Genomic DNA, 18,028 nt, shown 5'->3' on the forward strand with positions numbered 1-18,028 from the left:
AGATGGCCAGTCATATATTCTAAAGATAGGGAAATTGTGTGCAGAGACCAGAAATGAGTTCGAATCCCAATAGAAGAATGTTTGTCATCTCCGATCGCGACCATTCTCCTCATCGGTCAGCTCCCGCTCTTCCAGCTCGATCCACTCCTGGCCTGCACCATGCTGCGCGGTACCCCGAGGGCGCTGCAAACCAATATCCGCTTGAGTATCTGCGTCTACAGCTCCGATCTTACTAGAAAAAGAGCGACCTTCTGCCGCCGGCGTTTCTCGTCGGAGCACTCCGCTGGCTGATGACTCTTCGGATGGGAGGCCAGACAGCCTTTCAGCATCCTCATCATCTTCGGGGGTTCCCTCACGACAAGCCCATGCATCAACGAATCGGAGGACCTCACGCGGCCACCATTTCTTCATGACTAGAAGTCGGAACGGAACGAGGGCAATGATGAGTACTGGAAATGCAGGGGCAGCTCGAGTGAGAGTGACGATGAAGATCACGATCGTAATGACAATCTGCGATATGGTGTAGAGATGGATCGCAAAGTAAGATGGATTCTTGGTCGGGCTTTCCATTACGTTGTGATTCTCCGGGTCTTTGTGAAGGGACTGGGGTAATGGTGGAAGTTCAGATGGGGGCGTGAGGAGGTAGAATGTTCGATAGAGAATTGGGCTGAGTGAATGGACCATCAGCAATGTTGTATAGTAAACGGGCGAGATGTATTTGAAGAACTCACTTGACGGAAAGACTTTGCTCTCCCATGAAGAGGAACAGACCAGCCAGAACACTTGTCGGGGTGAGACCGAGGACCTTCATGAACGGCGGGCTGATGAACAGGAGGATGGTGCCTGAGTGAAGGAATGACGACCATCGTTGCTCGTATACCTGGCGCCCTTCACGGGTTTCGACCTTTTCCTTGCCGTCCACGATGATCGTCTTCTCTTCTTTGACCGTGTGCATAAGAGACTCCGAATGTAAAGGGGCCTGCGGCAAAAGACCATTTGCTGGTGGAATTCCAAGAATGCCGCAGAGAGCGGTGGTAGTTCCCAGTAGCACGATATCCCAGGCAAACCCTCCAGGCTTTCGTGTACCATAACGGTCAATGGTGCATATGATGGAGCTCACTTCATGATCAAAGAAGAACAAGATGGTAATGATTAGACCAGGGATCATCGCCGCAAAGATCCAAGAGATGGGTAGCTTCCAGAATTCCACGAAAAAGATATCTCGATCGGGAGACGTCGGTCGGAATGACGTGCTCACTGCCAGGGTCATCTTGTCCAAATTGGCGAGTTCTCCAACATGAGGCAGGCCGATGAAGACAATGATAGAGATGGCAGCAGCATATTCGGTCAGCAGAAGACGGAAGTATCGATGAAACAGAGGGCGCCAACTTTCTGCCGTGGAGAGGAATATGGCCAGGAGCATTGTGCCTACAGCCCCAATCACCGCGTACAGGAACGCAGCAAAGGACAAGCTATCATGAGCTCGTTCTAGCTCCTGAATAGCCTTGTGAAAGTAAATGATGCTGTTCAATAATGAGAAGATCTCTGTGGCGAAAGTTGTCACATATCGCATGGTCCAATCGTGGGCATTAATGAATGCCAAGATATAATGCATCCATGCAGAATGGATCAAGCACCATGCCATGAACGACAAGAAGGGTATCTGTGTGGTGTAGACAGTCAGTTGATATTCACGGACCCAGACTAACAGAAAGTTTGTTCTTGCCCTACCTGAAACGTATCGACACACAACGAGTAGATGTTTTCTGCCAAGACAGAGAATGGGCCGGTTACTCCAAGGATCGTGAGCGGCTGAATAGAAAACCTGACACAACGGATCAATATCAGTACACATTGAGAGCATGGAACTCTCGCATATTCACTTACAAGGAGAAGATGATACCGCATAGGCCAGTACTGAACACGACCTCGATTGTGCCCCAACTCTTGCCGGTAAGCACATACAAGTCGCTGGCAAAGGTAATTCCTGGCAAGAGGTTGGTGAAGAACACGTAGACAGCACTGGCAAAGATCAGTTGATTGAAAACTGTCCAGTCTGAGACATATCGTCTGCGCAAGTTGACAAGATCTTGCTTCACTAGGCGAAACGGTTTCAGAGGCCCTCCGCTGGCGATTGAGCCTCGTAACTTTCGGAAGGGCCTTGGAGTGTGCTTGGACGGCGTAATGATAGTGTGAGCATCTGGATCGTCATCATTCTCATCTGAGTGATCATCATTCTTTCGACGCTTCTGTGTCTTTCTTCTCCGCCGAGGTTTGGAGCTCTGGCGGACTGAAGACGAACGCGTAGATGGAGGTCGGAAGGCGGATATAAGAGACATTGAAGAGTAAGTCTTGAAAGTCCGGGTTTGAAATCAGATAACAAAATTCGAGATTCTGCGAGAAAGCGAGAAAGCTACGTGAGTGCCTGCTCAAAGTATTAATCCATTCCAGATCTTCAAAGAGCCGATTCGACACGCTCGATGACCTTTCTAGTAGTGTACCGATCGGATCTACTTCAAGTTTCCTGCGCTCAAGCCCCCCGCGTCATTTCCGGATCCACTGCCAAGACTCGGAGAAGAAGCATAATCAGACACCGCTCCAGCAACCGCCTTGCGATTTGCCTGGCAGTTTGTTTTGTCAGTCACTTGCGGTGCCCTCCTTGCTCCTTAGTAGGCCTCTACTCGCAGCACCGTGCAAGCCGGAAATCCTTCGAATAATGACCTAGAGTCAGTCTGTCGAATATGGCTCAATTCGTTCCGCGTCAGGTCTTCCCTCACTATGGGGCGATCCCTCGATCATACTTCCTGGGACATCACCGCGCTGGCCTGAGCAAAATGAAAAACATGCTTTCGTCAATAGACTACGTTGTGGAATGTCGCGACTATCGGGCCCCTGTCACTTCTATTAATCCCATGTTCGAGGAAGCTTTAGAAAACAAAAGAAGATTGATTGTTTACACAAAACGAGACCTTGGTAGCGTACCGAACTCACCTACACAAAAACTTGTAAGCGCTGCAAATCCTGAACGCGGACTGGCAAAAGCATTCAATTAATGGACCACTCGCCAGGTCGAGAGAAAAGTGCGAGATCTTGATCGGAAAAGCGCAGTCTTCTTTGTCAGTACATCTTCTCGTGTTGATGTCACACCGATCCTGCGACACCTTCGAGACGATGCGGAGGGACCTGATAAGCTGGTGGGATGCCGAGTGCTCGTGGTGGGTATGCCGAATATTGGAAAATCAACCCTCATCAATCACCTCCGAAACTTTGGCGTGGGCAAGGCGAAGGCCTTGAAGACTGGTGGTCAGCCAGGTATCACCAGGAAAATTGCCAGTCCAGTCAAAATCATCGAGCGTGCGAGCGGGTCTCACGTTTATGTGCTCGACACGCCGGGTGTCTTTATGCCATACGTTCCAGATGCCGATAACATGCTCAAGCTAGCACTATGTGGCTGTGTGAAAGATGCAGTGATATCTCCGGTCACACTCGTTGATTATCTCCTCTACCAGATCAATCTCCACGATACGCAGGCGTACAGGCGGTGGTCTGAACCCACAAACGAAGTGATGCCTTTACTTGAGAGATTTGCTCAAAAGACAGGTCTCCTGGGCAAAGGTGGAGTTCCAAACATAGATGGTGCCGCTTTGCACTTCATTCAAAAGTGGCGAGCCGGTGACCTCGGACGGTTCATACTGGATGATCTGGACGCAGAGCAACGGCGCCGCGAAGATCCCAATCAACAATCCCGGCTGAGTATGTCCCAAGCCTTGAAGGTTGAAAGAATAAATCGCAAACAGTGGAAGGCGAACCCTCCGGACAGTTCTAGCAACTTTGAATAATCGATGGACCGGGCCAACAGGAGAAGTGAGCTCTCTCAGAACGAATTAAGTGCAGCGAAATATGGAGTATTTTGTGACGATTGGGGAAAAATAAGAGTACAATCAGCAGAAATATCAAATGACCCTCAACCGGCAAATATTTTCGTGAGGGTTCCCATCCTGCAACGCCGAAGTAAGATGAGATATGCGAAATGTGGGCGTGAAAAGCTGAGCATACGCAGCGCATCAGCCAAAGATCAAGAGATCTTTTGAAGGAGGCGTTCTCGCCGTCTGTTGACGAGTTCTTCTTGCACTTCTTCTAACGAGGGAAGTCGCCATTCCACCCCATCTCCAGAGTCTCCTGGAAGCGGTTCCCAGCCATCCTCGGCATCGTCATCGCCCTGGACGCGCAAACCTTCCACCGCTTCTTTCTCTTTCTGCTTCTCGTATGCAAGCAGTGTGCCGTCTTCTTCATCTAGTCCGTAGCCGAAGTAGTTTGCATTGACCTTTTTCGTTGCGATGTCCCCACCACGGCCGGTCCCTGTACCTTCTTCTTCTTCCTCCGGTGGCCCTTTGCCACGACGCGCTGCGGCTTCAAACATTTCCTTCACACCGGGTAGCTCTCTGGCACGACCAAAGTACCGATAGCCCTTGCCTCCACCGGGAATTTCGCGCCCTTCATCATCGTAGACTCGACCCGATCCCCGCATGTAGTTCGGTCCACCAAGATTGCGAATCTGCATTTCCCATGCCCACTTCTCGCGCATGAGCTTGTTGATCTCGTCGTTCAGATCGCGAATCTGGTAGTCGCTGAGGCTTGGTTCTTGAATGCGCGACACCTTGCGGGAGATTTCTTTCAGGACCTGGCCACGCCAGCGCTCGCAGGTCGGAATCGAATCAACGCTGGTGATGTTCTTGGGTCGTCGTGTTCGTCCAATATCGATGATTCCCATATCCGCTGCCTGTTGCGCTCGAAAGCGGAACAGCATGGATTGGGCCTTTTCGCTGTTGCGAGCCTGTACATTGCGGGGGCAGTCATTTTAGTAAGGGCGGCCTTCACAAAGTATAGAAGTGGAGATGAGGCAACTCCAAAGCTGCTAGAGCTATGTTACGTACCATTCTGACGATCTGGCAAGGTCGATGACCCAGTGATGCTTTTAGAAGATGGCGGGAGGGATCCGAACGTCAGACCCAGGTCTTGACAGTCGCATCTTAAGGTCCGGCGCCAAATTGGCGTTTACCGCGCGGCTATCACGTGGGTCGCTCTCGGCTGATAAGCACATAAAAGCTTTCAATGCGCTGGGATGAACCTATTACGGTCGAGTAGCGCGCTGCCTTGCCATACGTGCTTTGTCTAACGATATGCACGCCCAGATCTCTGGTAGAAAGCAAAGTCAAAACAAGACTTCTTGTTGCTCGGGTATGAGTTCTGTCAATGTGGAACTGACTATTCTGTGGCATTGTATATTTTCCATCCCCCGCTATCTCCTTGAGCTGGCACCCACAACTCTTCTCAGAGGCGCAAAATTATTCTTCAAACACCGAAACAAAATTTCGATGATCTTATGCTCGTGGCTCAAAAGACTATCTCACTTAATTGAATGACCAAGAGCTCTTCCAGAAGAAGCTTGTTTCCAAACCCTAGAACATTCGGCCTCACTCAAGGTCTCATATCCAGCCAAGTTAGGCTGGGTCTTCATGAGAATGGCCACAACGACATACCTAGTGATCACTCATGGGCGCGTAAGTGGAGGAGTGAGGCACATCTGCCCGTATACTGGGAGGAGAGTGCCCTATCTACATCCATTCCTATAGCTAGACATGAGTTCTGGCCGACCAAGGTTCTAGTTGGGGATAATTACTCCGCACTTGACATGAGCCGAGGAACTGGAGGGTGACATTGTGGAGAGTCAGCTTGTTTCATCTGATGCGATGAATGTGCGACACAGTGAGGCGGAATGTCAGATACGAAATATATGGACCTACAAGATGAGGACCAGAAGTGAAAAGAGACAGAAAGGTGAAATTAGGTAATGCGATCATTATCGAAGGTGAAGATGCCTTAAGACCAGGGACTCGAAGCGCTGTCCTATCCTCGAAATATGCCAAAGCAAGATTGCCACCTGAGACAGGAACTCCGAGAGGTCCGAGAGGAAACAGCCGATGAAACACAAAAAAATCCAGCCAGGAAGTAGACAAAGTGAGGCACTCGCGCAACACAAAAAGCTTGAGGGGCACTCTCCAGGATGTGCCCAAGACATGAATCAAATTACATACCACTCCTCCGGAAAACCAAACGCGAAAAAAGCACAAAAGCCAAACATGCAATTCAGCCAAAATCAGACAGCGTGAGATATTCACAGAAATCCTTTCGTGTTGCTAGGCTTGCGCTGAGGTGTAGAGTCAAAACCATAAGCGGCACTGCCGCGTCGACTGCCAGTCTCGCTGAAAGCCGTCATGGGACGACCAATCGAAGCGCTGCTACGCATCGCTTTGAGATTCTCGAGCTCGCGCTCTAAGAATTGAACCTTCTCCCGTTCTTCGCGAAGATCGCGTTCAGCACGCCGAGCTTGCAATTGCGTCTCAGTATCGCCTTGCTGAAGTTCCTCGATGTTCTTGAGCAGTCTTTCGACCCTGTCTCGGGCTTTGTTGACTTCCTCAGTGAGCTGCACATTCATCTTGTCTCGTCGTTCAATCTGAGACTGCAGGTCTTTGACCGTGCGATCAACATTGCGAAGGGAGCGTTGTTCGGCGGTGTGCTTGCTCTCCTGTTCCTCAAGATGTGTCTCCAACTGTGAGAAAAATTAGTGACTGCTACTAACCAGAGGCCTCAATTCCTGTGACTTTACTTACCTCTTTGATACGTTTGTGCAGGAAACGAACATCTTGGCTGCCCGAAGAGTAGCCTTTGGTCTCCAAATCAACACACCGTAGTTGCACCTCTTTCAGCTGCTTCTCTAGTCCAGCTTTCTCCTTGAAGAGTTGGGCATTGGTCTCCCGCTCGACTGTCAGCTCCTTCTGCATCTCAATTGCAAGGGCATCGGCACGGCGCATCTTGTTAACAGCGGCAGAAGAGACATCCTCCTGCTGAGCAAGTTTCGACTTCAACTCGAGCAATTCGCGATCCATGCTAGCAGCGTTCCTCATTGAGGGGCTCTCACCCTTCGCCAGATCTTCGAGACGTTCACCGGCTTCGGCCAATCTGCCCTCAAGCATCTTCTTGTCCTTGAGTAGTAAGTCGCGTTCGGCGGTGACATCGTCGATAGACGTGCGCAGTGATCGGACTTGCGTCAGCAGTGACACAACTTTAGTTTGAGCCTCACTGTGTGCTGCGGCAGCTTCGTCTCGAGAGTTGGCAATGTCTTGCATGGCAAGTTCCAGGCGAGCCTTCTCTTTGGCCCAGGTCGAGCTGTTCAGAACCTCGTCATCCCATTTACTGCGGAGATCCTCGATTTCCTCGCGCAAACGTGCATTTTCACCACGGACATTGAGGAGGCGCTCACGCTCCATCTCAAGCTCGCCATTGATGGTAGAGAATTCGCGTTGATACTTCTGACGAGTTTGCTCCATTGAGGTCTCCTTGTCCTCGATATCAATAGCCCGCTGATTACGGTAATCCTCGAGCTCATTCTGAAGTCGCTGTTTGGCTTGCAAGGCGCCTTGGAGCTCTGCGGCCTGGTCTTCCATGCGAGCTTCCAAGGATTGAGTCTGACGCTGCAAATCCTCAACAAGTGCATCCATCTCCTTCCGTTCTGACATGATATGAGCGCAGGTATCTTCGGCTTCCTGGCACCTTGACTTCGCGAATTGTTCGGCCCGGCTTGCCTTCAACACGGCGATCTCTGCTTGCTCCAGCTTGCTGAAGTACTCGTCGGCACGTGATTTGAAAAGACTCAACGTAGATTCAAGGTCGGCAGTACGCGAAGTCTCTGCATCCAATCGAATCTGCAGCTCAGAAAACTCTTCCAGAAGCTGGTCTCGACTGGCAAGGTCTTGCTCTCGGGATGTCTGAAGCTCTAGAGTCTCAGACTTGGCATCGCGAAGCTCAACCTCAAGTGTCACTTTGGCCCGTTTCAGCTTCTCATACTGCGACTTGGCCTCGCTGAATTCTGTCAAAGCATCATTGTGAACCTTGAGCAAGGACCGACGAGACTGCTCCTGTGAGTTGATAAGATCGTACAGCTCCTCGTGAGATTTGGCTTGCACGTCACGCAGAGAAAGCTCGCCAGATCGAATGCTTCTTTCCAAAGCGGATACCTTCTTAGCAGAGTCATCAAGCTGTCCATGAAGTCGGCCATTCTCGCGCTCCAGAAGTTGCATTCGTCGAACAGAGGGACTCTCGTCTTGCCAGATATCGCGACTAGGAGTGAACTGCTGAAGTTGACTTTGGAGGTGCTTGTTCTGGATCTCAGTCATTTGGAGCTTGTTTTGCAGCTCCTCGATCTCTCCCGCCGCATCCATGCGTTTCTGGTAACCGAGAGTGTCAACTGTCCTGTCCGATCTGGCGGAATCATTGGCACCTTCATATACATTGTTGTAACGACGGTGCGGTGTCGACGGGTTCGAAACCCTCTTGAGGGCATTGTCCGAGTTCTTCCGCAGATGAGTAGGGCCACGGTTGCTCACTTCATTCTGATCGATCTCTTCAAGCAAGGCGCGCTTCGAGGACGAGTACTTTGAGTCTAGTTCCCTCATTTCGTCGGTGTGGCGACGACGCATCTCTGATAATTGGTTCTCAGCTCGTGCGTACTTTTCCTCTGTGACCTGCAGCTTATGTTGCATTTCATTCAACAATTGAGCGAGGTCAACTTGCTTAGATAGGTGCGACTGCACGGCCTCCCAGGACTCTTTCGGTTCCGAAGCCTCAGGCTCGAAAACCCTGTGGAGAGCGATCAGTTGGCGATGAAGACTTTCAATCTCTTTATTTGCCTGGTCGAGAGTAGTTTGCGTCTGCCGAGTGTTCGCCTGTGCCTGACCACGGAGCTGTCTTTCAGTTTCCAGATTACGATTCACTTCTGCAAGCTGAAGATTTGCGGTGGAGGCAGCCTTCTCAGCGTTCCGACTGTTCTTTTGTTCCCGATTGACCTCATGGTTGAGATCCTCCAGGCTCAGCGACAGCTTTTCCTTCTGCTTTTCTAGGCTTGTAATTGTCAGTTGACAGTCACCAAGCTGCTTTTGAAGTCGCTTATTGTCCTCCTCGAGCCTTTCCTTCTCCTTCTGAAGATTTGACAGTCGCAGTCGATTACTGTCGCTGGCCTTAGAATTTGACCGAGCGATGTCAAGATTCTTTTGCTGAATCTTGGTCAAAAGAGCGCGGTTATCGTTCTCTGAAGCTGTGAGGCGGCCTTTGAGGGTGACAAGCTCCCTTTCGAGACGCGCCTTATGCTGATCGTGGCGAATGCGGAAATTGTCAGATTCAGAGATTGCATGCTCCAGCTCCTGGACACGGACCGAAAGCTGATATCGTTCCGCCTCAAGATCGTCGAGTAGTTGCATTTTCTCTTCCAGATCAGTACGCATACTTGTTATGCGATCCTCCGATTGGTTCTTCAGCTTCCGTTCGATTTCAGCTTCTGCATTCAAGCGCGCATTTTCAACAGCGGTGAAACGCTCTCGCAACTTGATTAGCTCTGATTGAAGCTCTTTTCTCGATGTTTCCGCAGCCAGGCGAGCCTCATTCGCGCGACGAAGGCTGTCTTGTTGGATGTACATTTCCTTCTCGATTTCGATTTTAGACTCGTTCAAGGCGGCGTACTTGTCGGTCAGTTCGGCCAAATTGTGTTCAGCAAGCATCTGCACATCATCTCTGGACTGGCGCACACGACTGAGGTCTGCTTCAGTCTGGAAAAGTTGAGCTTTGAGATCATGAACTTGCTGCTCCAGCAGCTTTCTACTCTCGCCAGCTTCGACATCCTCGCTCCTCTTCTCTTCGAGCAGCCGCTTGACATCGGCAGCTTCACGCTCGAGTTGAGCCTTCTCAGATCGCATGGCATCTCTCTCAGCCTGCACCTCGCGAAGTCGCCCCTGCATGGTGTCGTGTCGATTTACCAGAGACTTCTTTTCAGCTTCCGCACTCTGTCTGTCCTCGTCACACTTTTTCAGATCGTGTCGGAGAACTGCCATTTCACTTTCTTTCCGGCGAAGGAGGTCCTCATAGCTTGTTGTAGTGGACGACAAATCAGTCATCTGCCGACGAATTGACTGATTCTCGTTGATGGTTTCGCGGAGCTCTTTCTTCGTCTTCTCAAGCTCCTTCGAAGTAGACGCCAATTTGACTTCAAGATCTTGATCCGTTTTCAGCAGCTTAGCCTCAAGATCATGAAGCTTGCGCTCCTTGAGACTAAGATGACTCTGTAGCATTTTCATTTCTTGCGTAAGCTCCTGTATAGCAGCGTCCTTGCCGGAGTATTCTCCTTCAAGAGCAGCGATTCGAGAATTCAGCTCTTCGACTTGGGCTTGAAGAGCGTGCTTCTCTGCTTCCAGCTTCTGGATGATAAGACCCGCCTGCTCAAGCTGCGTGATTCGAAGTTGTAACTGCTCGTCTGCCTTCTTCTTGGCATCGACCAGGTCATCCAGCTGCTCTTCGAGCTTCTCTTGATCGGCAATGGCCTCAGCTAGCTTCTCTGCCAATTCAACTTCTCGATCTTGTAAGCGCCGGAATATTTCCTCTTTGTCCAGGGCGAGAGCTCGTTCGCTTTCGAGGGTCTTCTGGATTTTTTGGATTTCCAACTCAGTGCGGCGTCTTTCCTCGTCGAGCTTCTGACGATCAGACATTTCTTGCTTCATCTTCAACTCCAGCTCCTTGATCTTGTCGTCTCTTTTCTTAACCTCCTTGGCGGTCCTCGTATCACCAAGAAGTGGTCTCATCTGAGAAAATAAGCACCACCATGGGCTACTCTTTAAGTCAAGGTATGCACGAAAATTTTGCTGGATGATACGAGTTGCCTCAGCACGGTACAGTCGCTTGTTGGAAATGCGCCGCTGCACAAAGCCACGAGCAAGGGACTGGAAGCGTGTCATGATTGTTCGAATCAGCTGGTCGCGCTTCTCTTCCAGGTCGGCAAGAACACCTGCACGGAAAAAGACTTTGGTACGTCCGACTCTGTACCAAGCCTTGTCCATGCCCAGTTTCTCTAACATCAGACGAGCCGCACTCTGGCCCTCCAGATAGCCCTTTGGCATGTGCTGACAAAGGACCTCATATCGTTGACGGAACTCCGCAAATGGCAGTCGATTTGGGAATCCGGTGCGAGCAATTCTGATTCCCTCCAACACACCATTGCACCGTAGTTGGTCAAGTACCAAGGGGGCATGGAGCATCTTTGGACGCTTTTTGTGGTTCGGCAATATGCAACGGACGAAATGTGGATGTGTCGAGTGAAGCTGTACCATCAAGCTGGACAACTGCTCTTTGTGTCTTTGGGCGACCGTTCGGAACAGCCCTTTCTTCACACGACTTCGGGGTTGGTCGCTTCCATCCTCCACATCAGCACAGTCCGCGAACAAGTTTGCCACATGTCCGTTTTCAGAGACCGCAAGAAGCCGAGTAATATTGTCGTTCATCGGATCTTTATTCTTCTCCAACCAGTCGTGTGTAGTGTATTCAACTTCAGCAGCATAGTGGGTAAGAATGAAACCCTGGTTCAGGCGAGATGCACGGTATTTGGGAGTCTTTCGATCCCAAAGGGAATGTAACTTCTCCGTGAATGATTTGTCCGTGGCTTTGGGCATCACACTATCCTCATCAAGGCATGAAAAGATACCAATCGGATTTGTCAACTCGATCAGATCAATTGTTGGCTGCAAATCCCTGCCAAAGTCGATGAACTGCCACTCAATCTGCTCTCGCGCATACTCTTCCTGTTCCAGTACAAACATGTGGTGGTTGAAGAATTGTTGCAATTTCTCGTTGGTGTAGTTGATGCAAAGTTGCTCAAAACTGTTGTTCTCGAAGATTTCGAAACCAGCAATATCAAGCACTCCGATAAAATAATTCTCCTCAGTCATCGAACGACCCAGCTGCTTGTTGATACGAGTCACCAAGTCGCCAAACCCGCGCTCGTAGATACCCTTCGATAGGGCGTCCAAGGCGAGTCGGACTTGATCGGGGGTCTGGACCTTTTCCACCCATTCTCGGCCAGCTTTGACTCTTGGATGAAGTAGGCCCTTGATGAAAGGTTCCACTCGGATACCCAGGAGCTGGCAAGCTTTCTCCACACTTTTGATACCATCCGGGGCCAACGAAGCCTGATCCGCCCGTGCGCTTTCCTTGGCTACAGTCACGTTTCCGAGGTGAAGAACTGCAGCAATTGTACGCAAGATACAGAGCTGATCCTCGTCCGTGAAATCCATCACGTTGAAAGCCTCAATTAGCGAATTCCACTCTTCTTGGTCTGAGACTCCCACAATCGACTCGTTGCCATCCCTCAAGTATGCAAAGTCTGTTATTTGAAGATCGTTTAGCAGGAGCTTTTCGCGAAGTCCCTGATCCGAGCCTTGGAGTAGCTGGTAGAAGATATGGTAATTTCGCTCATTCGAGTTTGGCTTGACCACTCGCGATTTCTCGAGCAAATACCAATCTATCCACGCGCCGCAAATTTGTCCTGATCGTGAAAACTCGATTCGAATAAATTTTCCGAATCTTGAAGAATTGTGGTTGCGGACTGTCTGAGCGTTACCGAACGCTTCAAGAATCGGATTTGCGCGAAGGATTTGCTGTGACAAGTTGGAAAGCTGCTTTGACCCTGATCGTCCGTAAGGCGTGTCGGAAGTCGCGACTGCTGCCAGATACTGAATGACCTTTTTCGTGTTTTCTGTTTTTCCAGCACCGGATTCACCACTAATATCCGCTCATTAACAATCTTGGTAGAGACGAGCAAGCACAATATTGAAGCACTTACGTTACAAGAATGCTCTGATTCTCCCCTTCCTCGACTAAATTTCGGAAAGCCTCATCTGCCATGGCGAAGATATGTGGCCGAGTCTCATCCCTTCCTCGACCCTTGTACATTTTGATATACTCGGTCGTGTAAATTGAAAGAGGGCAGTAAGGATTGATCGTCACCAAGAACAGTCCGGAATACGTCTAAGGCATGTTAGTCATGGTTGAAGCACGGGTTTTTGACCGCAGACGATCACTTACATAGATCAGGTCTGACTGATATCGAGTGTGCAGATTGTGCACGACAGAGGCTTCATTTAGATGGGTCAGCTCCGCCATGTCATCTGCCTTGTCGAACTTCGCCGGGTTGACCTTGTCCACCTGGTCCGGGTCTACTTCGCGCTGCTATTATAGGCTTCAGTCTTGCTTTCAAAGAGCAACGAGCGCGATGCGAAATGAATGCATACCTCGCCGTCATCTGTCTGCACCAGGAGACTTCCACCGTCCAGCTCCTCCAAGACAAGTCCACGCACAAATGCCTTCTCCGGGTCTCGAAGCCAAACATACTTATTTCCCGAAAAATCATTATCACCTTCCAAGCCACGTATTTGATCTGCACCTCTTCTGAGCTCCTCTGATTTGATGAAGCTGGGGGCAAATGTGCCCGAAGATGTGTCTTTGCGGAGTGAGCTCGATCTTTCTCGAGTCATAACGGAAGGTGAACGATTAGGCGTAAGTTGGGAAACCGAGGCATTTCGTAGATGGCCCCGGACAGATTCCAAACTGTATGAGGGGCTGAGAATTGCAGATTTTGGTCGCTGTTGTGAGACTGGAGCTGAAGACGGCGAGGAACGCCCAAACGGATTGGCGCGCTTAGGCGTGCTGTTGAGCTGGGAGGGAAGCATTGCGGTAGGATTGGGTTAGTAACACATTATCTGACGTCGTCAACGTATCCCATGTCCTCAGAACAAGAATAAGAGATATGCCTCTTTGGCAATATGAAATCGCAAGTAGGAAACAAGTCCGCGTGCAGTTAAACAAGTCAGTGAAAGTTGGACGTGGAACCGATCGTGTACCTTATGTGGGGAGCCCAGTGAGTGATGTAAAGCGGAGGGCTGACGCTGTTTGTTTACACTGCGTTCCTCGGGTGCCCGCCGATCAGCTGGTCTGTGCGGCACTCAAGCCGCATCACGTGAACCGAGTCTTGGTTTTTCGGAGCGCTAGCCTGTGCTTCAAGCCGACCTACTTCTCTCAGTCTAGATTCCGACCGTCATCGGCGTCATTAGATCTGCCCTCAGCCGTGAATTTCCTTCAATATAGCCTCACTTGTGCCTTTTGCCTCTTGCAGTGTTCTGCTCGTCTGCGTATGTGATACTGGCACCTAACTTACGACCCAGATCAACACCGCGAAGTCCGACACTTCAGAATGGGAACATTAGAACCCGAGCTATCATAGGATTGCCTCACACTGGTCAACCATCTTCGCAGATTCTTACTTCTTCCAAGTTCTTGATTCTGCGCGCGAGCTTTTGCGATGGCAAATCAACCGCCCCCTCCGTTTGGTAGCTACGATGACCGGGCCCAGCCGTGGCCATTTCCTTTCCCTCCTATGGTCCTCCCGACCCTCGCGACAAATTCAGACATCTCGTCCAACATGCCCCCGATGCTGCTCGACCCTTCCCAGGCTTTTCAATTTGGCTTGGCCGGGTTGAACCCAAGCCTTGGAACACCGGTGGCTGGCAACCGCAGTGGAGGGAGCGCTCCCCAACCCACACAATTTCCCATCGCCGGCCCATATGATTTTTCACAGCTCCAGCTACCATTTAATCAGATGGGCCCTGCTGCCAGAGCTCATGGGGCCTTGGGTCCAAATGCAAATACTGGATCTTCTGACGCACACGCTCCTCACATGCTCCGAACTGGAACACGCAAGCCTGAAGTTTTGCAAAACCAAGGTGACAGTGATCAGACACGTGAGCATTTACTTCTCGAGGAGGGTGAGATTAGTGAAGGAGAATTGGGCCTCGAGTCGCAGAGAATGGATGCCGTCGAACAACGGTCAGGCCCACCAGTTGCGAAGCGCCAACGCCAACAACACGCATCCACAATCTCTTCGCCCTCATCAAGCTCGTCCCGAAGCAGTGCGCGTAAGTCTCTTTTCCAGATCACCCTAAGACCTTACAACAGTCAGAGCCTGATTTTTTTAACACCCTCCAGCATACAATCCTCCACTTTCAGTTTCGATGGACTCGCAACCAGTTGATTCCGCCCCTGAATCACAGCGCAATTCCGCCGTCACGATAGCAGATGGACCAGCATCCTCACAGGCGGTCCCGCATCTTCGTGTCCAGGCGCAGGGTGCCCTTCTCAGTCTCGCGATCCACAATATTCGATTCAACGAGTTGGTAGCAGAAGGAATCAACCCAAGCGTTCTAAGAAAACTGTATGAGGAAGTTGGCATCAGGGTCGAGGCTTCTCAGCCGCCAACACCGACAGTTAATGTGACCGCAGAGTCGGTCACCAAACTCAGAGAAGATCACGCCGAAAGCCGAGCCGTGCCCAAATCCATGTCTAGCAACGCACCACAGCCCGGCACGGTTCAGTCAGATCCAAAACAACCCATGGAAAGGAAGGAGTTAATTGCTAAGATGCTGGCAGCTAAGGCTGCTTCAAAACCTTCCGAAAATGCAGCACCTAGCCCGTCTCCCTCATCTGCCGAAGCCAAGATAAAGACCAAAGAGAGCATTGTGCCAACAAAGGAGAAAAGCAAGGCTCAAACAGAGCTTGCGCGCCAGCGTATCGAGGCGCTTAAGAAGCAGGCATTGCTTCGAAGCAAGCTAAAGGCTCAACAAGACGCCCAGGATAGCCAAAATGTTCCCAACAATCCCTCGCCGGCTGTGAATCATCCTTTACCAGTCCGCCCACCACCAGTGCCGCACAATTCATCAACCGCAACAATCCCAGGCCTGTCTTTGACGGAGCACATATCCGATGGTGGGTCAAAGGGCGTGGATGAAGGCATTGACGCAAATGCTACTGATTTGACCTCAATCGACAGGTTGAAGCAGCGAAAGCGTCCACGAGCTTCGGATCTTGATGATTCTGGCGAGGCCGAGAATGGAATTTCTACACATGTCGCCGCTCCTCTCTACAAAGAGTCAGACAGGTTGATCATTCATATTAGTGATGATGAATCTTTGTACGGGGACGACGAAAACGAAGAGATGGATGCGGATTCAAGTTCTGAATCGGAAACACCGAACAAGAATTCTAGCACAGCTGGAATGACCGCTTCTCAGCCAGTGCTACGTAGGTCTCCGTCGGGCACTGGCACTTCCTCGACCCCGCAAGTCTCGGTACATGCCAGCAGTGATCAAGAGCAAATGCGACGGAAAGCTCTCGAAATCCAAGCCTTGCATCGGAGAATCGCCGAACTTGAAGAGAGAAGGAAAATGAAGCTCGCTGCAAGTCGAACTCAATCCCCGCACCCTGCGACTACTGCAGCTGGCACACCTTCGGCGTCTGGCGCTGCATCAAATCTTCCCGAAGAAAGGAGCCCCGAAGATCAAGCGACCGAGGAGGTTGTAACACAACTTGCAACGAAACAATCTCGCTTGGCTGCCCAAGAAGGTAAACTTGGACTTTGCAATATGGATATTGAGATCGTACTGACCAAAACACCAGATTCGCCAAAACCCATCGTGGCCAGAAAATCGCCCGACACCCCGAGTCCAGATTTGCCAGTTACCATTGCAGCCTCAGAAGAACCTTCCCTCGCTCGATCGCCTATGTCGGCCGACTCCGCCCTTTTAGAGGAAGAGTCAGACGACTCTAGCTCCGAAGACTCCAGCTCCGAAGATTCCAGCTCGGACGACTCTGGCTCAGAGGACTCTAATTCGGAAGAGTCTGGCTCGGAAGAGTCACAGCTTGAATCTGGAGCAGATGTGTCGGCTTCCGAAAAACCTGTCTCCGACGAATCCAGCACAGAAAGTCACTCGGAGCAGGAAGACGGCGAAATGGAAGATTCTGAGACGTATGAACCTCCGAACACGGTCCAATTGGTACCAGATGACGATTCCATGGAAGTTGACCGTCTTCCCAATGGGACCTCGGAGAGCGGGGCGCCCGTACAACCCGCTGTATCGAGGCTAGTCAAAAATCTACATGGAGAAGATGATGAAGACTACGAACCGACTGATCACAATGGCAATGACCTTGACATGTCGGATGCGGCGTCTATCTCAGGCTCCGAAGCATACGAGCCACCCGAGCCTGAGACGGGACCTGGGTCTCCCCAATCCTCGTACAGCCCACCTCCCGATTTGCCAGCCGAGCCCATGGATGTTGACCATTTGTTCAACTCATCACAAAGCCATGACCCACAAGACGCGATGCCCCGGATGAGAGACCAGGAGGCACAACCGGTGTATCGGGGTCCGGAATCCCAAATACTGGGTGTATGAACAACACCTCTTCACCATTAAAGTAGATAGTGGTCATGCACTAACCACTCTTAGATCAATACGCCATCGAATGTCACCGTTCCCAATTTTACGTCCTACGTCAGTCCTTTGCGATACTTCAAGGCCTATCGCTACCATCCTCACTACACTGAAGAGGTTTCGGACGGTTACCGTTCGCTAACTTTTAGCAATGACATCTGCCCGATGAGATACCTTTGCAAGTATGAAATTTCTGGTGGATCGTGCAATGACCGTTCGTGTCAATTCCAGCACTTCCGTGACATGAGTCTAAGCGGTGCGTCAAAACCTACAAAAGCCGTACAGTCTTTTGAGACATCTCCCGATTGATTTCCGCCATTTCCTTCTATTGCCTACTTTACGTCGGCGTGTTTCACGGACCCTGTCTCTCTTTCACCTTTTACTTTTTCGAACGCCCTTCCTTCTCTTGCTACTATTCTTCTGACCCCGTGCGCTTGCTGACCACAGTGCGATTAACCTTGGCAGATGATCAAATTCTCATTGAGATGGGCTCGGTCCGTGAAGGAAAGACGGATGAAGAGAAGGAAGCTTACCTCGCTGGTCTAAAGGGAATCATCAACGACATGCGGCGTGACAAGGTGAAAGACTTCAGCACCGTGGCTTCTGAGATAGCCGCGTACCGTAGGCGCTTTCTCCAAGACCCATCCCGTGTCTTGCCCCTGTAAACCCACCCATTCTTCCCCCGAAGTATGCCGGTTCCTGGTGTCTTAGAGCGGATATTGACCAGGTGAGCCGGCTTTAAACCCTCTGGGAAAGCCTATCCTACTTGCTGGCCGGCGTAAACGAGCTGTGCTTTGCCTGCAAGTATTCTTTCTATTTAACGATAC

At 50.7% G+C, this 18,028-nt stretch overlaps 5 protein-coding genes across 5 annotated transcripts; 2 read left to right on the forward strand and 3 right to left on the reverse strand.

Moving 5' to 3' along the window:
- Positions 1-84: 84 nt before the first annotated feature.
- On the reverse strand, positions 85-2,339 carry N7539_000102 (uncharacterized protein; the record flags this gene model as incomplete). The annotated part of the gene is made up of 4 exons (XM_056929706.1): positions 85-667; positions 732-1,663; positions 1,732-1,825; positions 1,888-2,339. The coding sequence occupies 4 exons, from the start codon at positions 2,337-2,339 to the stop codon at positions 85-87; spliced, it is 2,061 nt and encodes a 686-aa protein (XP_056793999.1).
- Positions 2,340-2,741: 402 nt separating this feature from the next.
- On the forward strand, positions 2,742-3,839 carry N7539_000103 (putative GTPase MTG1; the record flags this gene model as incomplete). The annotated part of the gene is made up of 2 exons (XM_056929707.1): positions 2,742-3,005; positions 3,069-3,839. 2 exons carry the CDS (start codon positions 2,742-2,744, stop codon positions 3,837-3,839), a joined length of 1,035 nt encoding a protein of 344 aa, XP_056794000.1.
- Positions 3,840-4,075: 236 nt separating this feature from the next.
- On the reverse strand, positions 4,076-4,937 carry N7539_000104 (pre-mRNA-splicing factor ISY1; the record flags this gene model as incomplete). The annotated part of the gene is made up of 2 exons (XM_056929708.1): positions 4,076-4,834; positions 4,935-4,937. 2 exons carry the CDS (start codon positions 4,935-4,937, stop codon positions 4,076-4,078), a joined length of 762 nt encoding a protein of 253 aa, XP_056794001.1.
- A 1,238-nt stretch (positions 4,938-6,175) lies between these two features.
- Positions 6,176-13,604, reverse strand: N7539_000105 (type II myosin; the record flags this gene model as incomplete). Its single annotated transcript, XM_056929709.1, has 5 exons — positions 6,176-6,610; positions 6,672-12,657; positions 12,719-12,903; positions 12,961-13,104; positions 13,167-13,604. 5 exons carry the CDS (start codon positions 13,602-13,604, stop codon positions 6,176-6,178), a joined length of 7,188 nt encoding a protein of 2,395 aa, XP_056794002.1.
- Positions 13,605-14,353: 749 nt separating this feature from the next.
- N7539_000106 (uncharacterized protein) lies at positions 14,354-17,162 on the forward strand (the record flags this gene model as incomplete). Its single annotated transcript, XM_056929710.1, has 2 exons — positions 14,354-14,846; positions 14,959-17,162. The coding sequence occupies 2 exons, from the start codon at positions 14,354-14,356 to the stop codon at positions 17,160-17,162; spliced, it is 2,697 nt and encodes an 898-aa protein (XP_056794003.1).
- Positions 17,163-18,028: the final 866 nt, after the last annotated feature.

Source organism: Penicillium diatomitis, assembly GCF_028827545.1.
Source record: "Penicillium diatomitis strain IBT 30728 chromosome Unknown utg000001l_segment0_segment0, whole genome shotgun sequence".
Classification (NCBI taxonomy): Eukaryota; Fungi; Ascomycota; class Eurotiomycetes; order Eurotiales; family Aspergillaceae; genus Penicillium; species Penicillium diatomitis.